At 41.9% G+C, this 7,599-nt stretch overlaps 1 protein-coding gene across 3 annotated transcripts; it reads left to right on the top strand.

The window, feature by feature from the left end:
* Positions 1 to 4,474: 4,474 nt before the first annotated feature.
* On the top strand, positions 4,475 to 7,395 carry LOC117756009 (gastrula zinc finger protein XlCGF57.1-like). 3 transcript variants are annotated; one of them, XM_034576285.1, is made up of 3 exons: positions 4,475 to 4,881; positions 6,374 to 6,914; positions 6,999 to 7,395. In XM_034576285.1, exons 1-3 carry the CDS (start codon positions 4,596 to 4,598, stop codon positions 7,342 to 7,344), a joined length of 1,173 nt encoding a protein of 390 aa, XP_034432176.1. In that variant the 5' UTR covers positions 4,475 to 4,595; the 3' UTR covers positions 7,345 to 7,395. The 3 variants fall into 3 exon arrangements, with proteins under 3 accessions (XP_034432176.1, XP_034432175.1, XP_034432174.1); XM_034576284.1 differs by having other exon boundaries at positions 6,374 to 6,964; positions 7,049 to 7,395; XM_034576283.1 differs by having other exon boundaries at positions 6,374 to 7,395.
* The last annotated feature ends 204 nt before the right edge of the window (positions 7,396 to 7,599 follow it).

The raw sequence follows: 7,599 nt of genomic DNA, 5'->3' as shown, positions 1-7,599 counted from the left end.
ACATAGAGAAGCAGCACCCAGTTCTAATGCTCCACGCATCTGGATCAATCTCCTAAAAAACCATGTGGCTTCCACCAACACTGTTGGGATATTCCAGAAGCTTCAGCAGAGTCGGTCACATTACTCTGCTGTAAAGCTCCTCCTCCTCCTCCTAAAACACTATCATACTATTTGGGCTCCATTGACGGATTACAATTTATGATCTTCTTAGTATAAAGAAATATAATATATATAAAAGAAATATAATCTAAGTGTGTAAAGTTGAGAATCGTAACACTGACTTCATTATGAACTTGTTTTGTATTTCTGACTGACAAGCGAACATGTTTAGGCTCGAAAATAATCATTTAAATTAAACATTACTCACAACCGACAAAGAGCAGAACCACGACGCAAATCCTCCACTCCGCCATTCTCCTCCGGTAATGTCACAAGCTACTTCAAGAGCCGGTGTCTACTGCAACATATCGCACTTCCTGGTCCCAACGCCGGCCCTGGTGCTGCTGCAGCCGCCTCCTTCACCTTCTCCCTCCCCGCGGTCTGGGCAGCGATGGCAATAAAAACTGCCACTGATTTGTAAAGGCATTTGCCAGTTGCCACAGCGGTTTGGGGGCAGTTGCCACTGCTGCCACCATGTCTGAGGCCAACTTCCGCTGTTTGTGACTAATTCCCTGAGATTTATACGTAGTTTATGAATGTTTATCAGCGTGTTACTGTTCTGAGCACCACAAATAAGTGATCTGCATTTCTCCACGTATTGTGACTGACATGCTCGTTTATGTGGCTGATTTCTTTGTCTTATTTGTATCGATTCTGCTTAAATGCTGTTGATACTTCGCCTGTGTTTTGTTTCATTGAACTGAAACTTGAAATCACAGTGCTGCCAGGCTGCATTAGGGCACCTGCCGCGGCAGCTCCCACCTTTGTTTGGAGGCAGCTGCCTTTGCTGCCACACTGTCTGAGAGCAACTACCGCTGTTTGTGACTTACTCGGGGAGATTTGGACTAGTTTGTGAACGTTACGTACCAATGGATTGTCATTCTCGATTGTCATGGGAGGGGTCATGCTTGAGCAGAAGTAGTGCATGTTTAAATATGTACGAACTGCATGAATTTTAGAGTTTGTTCTCGTTAAGTTTTTTAAAAAACGTGACTTTTTGTCCGGTTGTATTTTATAGGAAACTGCCCTCTGAGTGGCCGGCGCCACGCACCGGAGCAAGGGTAAGATTAAAGAACAGACGCGCTGTGCTGTATAAAATACATTGTACACGCACACATACACACACAACGAGGCAGTCACTGCACATTAGGCCGAGACTGTAGCTGCAAATCCGGATTAGCAGTGTGGAAAATGACTCCATTGTATGTAAGTAACTGTTTAGTAATTGTGTTTTTTTGCTGTGGATCTTCCAGGGGTGATGTAGCAAGGCTATTTCCGTTTATTAATAATATACTCATGTTACTCATGTTGTTTTCCAGCTGCCTGTAAGACGTACTAAGACGTACTATGAGCCAGTATGAAGGGACTTCCGGTACATCCAACCGGACCTTGCAGAGTCGACAGAGAAGAAAGAGGGTAAGATTAGATTCATTCAATCATTTTTCGGTCACATGTACACAGACGTCTACACACTGGGGCAGATTCGGACAGAGTCCCACAAAGAACTTATGACCCAGAGGCGGCAAAGAGACATTTCAAGCTTCACCTGATTAGTTTTTCACTAGCTAGGCCAGCAATATTTTTGCTGTATGTAAATAAAGCTTTGACTCAACATATTCCTTGTTAATGTTTTTTTCCCTCTACAATATGTTCAACATATAACATCAAGCATCACATGAATAACTTTATAGTCTTCAGTAACTGCAGTGCTTTTGGTAAAGGCTTACTAACAATTTATATATTAATATATAAATTATTAGTAAGCCTAACTATATATTTATTATTACTAATAATTTATATATTAATATATAAATTGTTAGTAATAATAACTATATATTTATTATTATTATCATTAATAATGTGAGGGAGGGGTTTACCCAAGTGTGTGTTATAATGACCCAGGGTGACCAATAGCAACAGATCTACCAGCCAATCACAAGTGACTTTTTGTTTCAAAGGTCTGTGGTTTCATCCAATGGTCAAGTGAGATGATTTCTCACCAGCGATTTCGTTGAGATTCATATGCTAATTAGATCACACCTTCGCTCAGCGACTCCCTGGCGGCACTCCCCAGCCCCCCCACTGCTCTACCGGGGGTATGTTTCTGCCAGTTTTTGTCACGGGTGAACGCGGAATTCGCATCCTGTAAATGGGCACTAACTGCCAGAAATTAGGCGAGTTTGCAGGTGTTTGCAGTGGCGAAAATTTGGCTTTTTCGTGCAGTGAGAGAGTTTCTCTGGTCTCAGCTGCTCAGTGATCAGAGCAGAAGCTGCAGTTGGTTTGTACTGAGCTGAAGTTTCTGTTTCCGCCTCCACTCTGACCTGCTCTCACTTTAACTAATAATCACTCATCACTAGTTATCAGGACCTGATCAGTACATGAAGTAACTTAGTGTTTGTTTGATTCGCTCCAGCGTTTATGAGGCTGCATTTAAACATCATGAAAATTGACTCGTCAACATTTTGTGCTCAGTACAACATGAGACGAGACGCTCACAGTCTCATTAGCACACGGACACAGAAATACAGAAAAAAATATATGTGGAAATAAATTTAAGACATTTATTTCTGTATTTATTCCTTATTTATTTATGCATTTAAGTATTTATCTATACATTTCTTTATTTATATACACTACCGTTCAAAAGTTTGGGGTCACTTAGAAATGTCCTTACTTTTCAAAGAAAAGCACTGTTTTTTTCAATGAAAATAACATTAAATTAATCAGAAATACACTCTATACATTGTTAATGTGGTAAATGACTATTCTAGGTGGAAACGTCTGGTTTTTAATGAAATATCTACATAGGTGTATAGAGGCCCATTTCCAGCAACGATCACTCCAGTGTTCTAATGGTACATTGTGTTTGCTAATCGCCTTAGAAGACTAATGGATGATTAGAAAACCCTTGAAAACCCTTGTGCAATTATGTTAGCACAGCTGAAAACTGTTTTGCTGGTGAGAGAAGCTATAAAACTGGCCTTCCTTTGAGCTAGTTGAGTATCTGGAGCATCACATTTGTGGGTTCGATTATACTCTCAAAATGGCCAGAAAAAGAGAACTTTCATGTGAAACTCGCCAGTCTATTCTTGTTCTTAGAAATGAAGGCTATTCCATGCGAGAAATTGCGAAGAAACAGAAAATTTCCTACAACGGTGTGTACTACTCCCTTCAGAGAACAGCACAAACGGGCTCTAACCAGAGTAGAAAGAGAAGTGGGAGGCCCCGGTGCACAACTCAGCAAGAAGACAAGTATATTAGAGTCTCTAGTTTGAGAAATAGACGCCTCACAGGTCCTCAACTGGCAGCTTCTTTAAATGGTACCCGCAAAACGCCAGTGTCAACGTCTACAGTGAAGAGGCGACTCCGGGATGCTGGCCTTCTAGGCAGAGTGGCAAAGAAAAAGCCATATCTGAGACTGGCCAATAAAAAGAAAAGATTGATATGGGTAAAAGAACACAGACATTGGACAGAGGAAGATTGGAAAAAAGTGTTATGGACAGACGAATCAAAGTTTGAGGTGTTTGGATCACACAGAAGAACATTTGTGAGACGCAGAACAGGTGAAAAGATGCTGGAAGAGTGCCTGACGCCATCTGTCAAGCATGGTGGAGGTAATGTGATGGTCTGGGGCTGCTTTGGTGCTGGTAAAGTGGGAGATTTGTACAAGGTAAAAGGGATTTTAAATAAGGAAGGCTATCACTCCATTTTGCAACGCCATGCCATACCCTGTGGACAGCGCTTGATTGGAGCCAATTTCCTCCTACAACAGGACAATGATCCAAAGCACACCTCCAAATTATGCAAGAACTATTTAGGGAAGAAGCAGGCAGCTGGTATGCTGTCTGTAATGGAGTGGCCAGCGCAGTCACCAGATCTCAACCACATTGAGCTGTTGTGGGAGCAGCTTGACAGTATGGTACGCAAGAAGTGCCCATCAAGCCAATCCAACTTGTGGGAGGTGCTTCAGGAAGCGTGGGGTGAAATTTCTACAGATTACCTCAACAAATTAACAGCTAGAATGCCAAAGGTCTGCAATGCTGTAATTGCTGCAAATGGAGCAGTCTTTGACGAAAGCAAAGTTTGAAGAACAAAATTAATATTTCAAATAAAAATCATTATTTCTAACCTTGTCAATGTCTTGACTATATTTTCTATTCATTTTGCAACTCATTTGATAAATAAAAGTGTGAGTTTTCATGGAAAACACGAAATTGTCTGGGTGACCCCAAACTTTTGAACAGTAGTGTATTCATTCATAATTAAGTCATGTTTCGTCTTCCATATTTTCGACTGTGCAATATTAGTACTTTAGATTCCTCCTCGTCCTCCAGTCCAGCAGGCGTCACTGTTTGCTCTGAGCTCGGTGTCTCTGTTTGCCAGCCGCTGGCTCACTTTGTTCGCTCCGAGACTCAAAGTGCGCAAAGAGGAGGAACATGTGCGACGTGCAGCTGCTGCGGGTGTCGGTACATGAGCGGATCAGCGCTGCCGCTGTAGACTTTCTGCTGCAGCTGGAGAAAGGAGGAGAAACGGCTCAAGTCCCGGCGCTGAGAGCGCTGCTCACCGAGCGGCTAACGGCGGCGGCGGAGGAGATCGACGCAGGGATTGAGGAAACCGTGGCGGTGTACGAAGACAGAATGGAGCGGTCAGAGCGGGAGATCTGCCGCCAGAGGAGGCTGCTCGATGCCGTGATGAAGCCCGAACTCCGGCTGCACAGAGTTGGTCAGTCCCTGGAGGAGCCGCTCACAGGCTAACGTTAGCTAGCATCAGCTCTGCTAACACGAGTTGATCAAACTAACACTCCTTAAAGGGAATGATAAGTTTAAAACAATGTCTGGTTGGTTAAGTTGATGAAATGTGTAGATCAACGGATTAGGAGCTTTGACCCCCAACTGCAGCCAGGGGTCACATGTCCTTGATAATCATCTGCAAGATGCTGTTAGAAAGCTCAGCACACATCTGGGGTGTTCATGCATTTTGGCTCCTTTCGTGTAAAAAGTCCTCCAGACTGCTTCGTCTATTCCTGAAAAACAGACACATATTGTGTGAATAATTATGAGACTGGCATATTTTAAAATGAGTATAATTTCTACATCACTGTTGTTTTATATTAATAACAATAGACCCTATTTGTGAGATGCCTGATTTCAAAAGGACTGCTGTGACACAAAGATGAATAAAATCCCTGTATGTCATAGCAACGCTTTCTCTGAACTGGAGAATCTGGGTTTTATTTAAGTACTAAAACTGGTTTACAACGTGGATTGATTCAGTCACTGGAGTTGTGCAGTTAAGATGATCCCAGGTATTCCAGTCTATTCCTATTCCATTCCACGTGTTGATAATCGTAATATATTACGCTTGTTTGAGAACAAAATTTAAAACTTGCGGTTCTGTCTCGCTCCAGCTGCCATCTTGAGAAATTTCCCCTGGATGCTTCAGCTTCAAGTGCTCGTGCATCACGGTTGTGCTGCTGTGATCATTTGGATTTGCAGAGTTTACAGAGAAACATGTTGTTTGGTCTCTGTCTAAAAAAACTCCCACACTTTAGATGATCGTGGGCTATTTGTTTTTTTGCTTCAGTTTGCTCTTTGGGTGAATTCAAGCTTTGACTCGACACAGCCATCTTCCTTCCTCCTTATGACGTCATCCCTAGAAGACCAGACAGAGATGTGAAGAGAGTTTGTGGTGATAAGAGCTGACGACGTTGTCGGGGTGATGTATACATGATCACATGATCTATGCAGCAGAGTTATAACGTCACTTCCTGTCTCTGTCTTCTGCTCCACCTTCACCTGAATAATGAGGAGGATTTGATACTGTTGTGAACGAGTCTGTGCAGAAAACCTGCTGCTGTGTTGTTCATATGTGAAACACAAACTCTGGAGACAATTCTCTGGTTTTAACCCACAGGTCATGTCTAAAAACAGCTTAACCAACTAACTAACCTCCACTCGCCCTACTCTGCTCTGCTAGTGTCCTAATTTGTTTATTTGATCTCAAAATATAAAACTTTTTTACTGGAAACACTTGGTTTAATGCTGCTTCCTTTACGAGCTGCGTCGTAAGACCAACTATGAACAACCTCAACGTCTCTGCTTCTTGAGTGTGATCGTTCAAAAATAATAATAGTCGACATTAAACAACACAACACAAGTTTTTAAAAACACTTCAGGAAACTCTGAAATGATAAACGTGTGTATTTATGTTTCAGTGTGTCCTGCAGACATACAGCAGCTGATGGTGAATAAAGAAGAGGTTCCCCCTGAGCAGCAGCAGTGGAGCCTCCTTGTGGACCAGGAGGACCCAGAGCCCCTCCACATTAAAGAGGAACAGGAGGAACCGTGGACCAATCAGGAGGGAGAGCAGCTTCAACAACTTGAGCAGGCTGATATCAAGTTCACATTGACTGCTGTCACTGTGAAGAGTGAAGAAGATGAAGAGAAACCTCAGTTGGCACAGCTTCATCGGAATCAGACTGAGGAGAACAGAGCGGACTGTGGAGAACAAGAACCAGCCAGGAACACTTTACAACAAGGTACTGAGGACAAGACTGTAGACAGTGAAGATGATAGGATCCAGACCAGGGAACCTCAGTCTGGTTTAAATACAAAAAATAACAAACAGCCTCTAAGTGATATAAGATGTAAAACTGATAAGAATGCATTTAGTTGTTCTGAGTGTGATAAAAGATTTAGCCGAAAGGACACTCTAACTATACATATGAGGATTCATACAGGAGAGAAACCGTTTAGTTGCTCCGAGTGTGGTAAAAGATTTAGCCAAAAGGGCGGTCTAACTGAACATATGAGTATTCATACAGGAGAGAAAGCATTTAGTTGCTCTGAGTGTGGTAAAAGATTTAGACTAAAGGGCCATCTAACTATACATATGAGGAGTCATACAGGAGAGAAACCATTTAGTTGCTCTGAGTGTGGTCAAAGATTTAGCCGAAAGTGGAGTCTAACTAAACATATGAGGATTCATACAGGAGAGAAACCATTTAGTTGCTCTGAGTGTGGTAAAAGATTTAGACTAAAGTGTAGTCTAACTGAACATATGAGGATTCATACAGGAGAGAAACCGTTTAGTTGCGCCGAGTGTGGTAAAAGATTTATCCACAAGGGCAATCTAACTGTACATATGAGGATTCATACAGGAGAGAAAGCGTTTAGTTGCTCCTAGTGTGGTAAAATATTTAGACTAATGGGTAATCTAACTGCATATGGGTAGTCCTACAGGGGAGAAAGAATTGACTTGCTCTGTGTGGTTAAAGATTTAAGTTGCATCGTTTGCAACAAAAGATTGATTAGGATTTGTCAGCAACTATTCATATTATAAATAGTTCACTGTTGTAAATAGAGAATTTAGAATCCCCCTTTCACCTGTTTTTATCAGAGTTAAACAATTTTTATGTTTCTAGAAAATATAACTCATTGA

The sequence above is a fragment of the Hippoglossus hippoglossus genome, chromosome 22 (assembly GCF_009819705.1).
Source record: "Hippoglossus hippoglossus isolate fHipHip1 chromosome 22, fHipHip1.pri, whole genome shotgun sequence".
Classification (NCBI taxonomy): Eukaryota; Metazoa; Chordata; class Actinopteri; order Pleuronectiformes; family Pleuronectidae; genus Hippoglossus; species Hippoglossus hippoglossus.
This window is presented reverse-complemented; position numbering and strand designations above follow the sequence as displayed.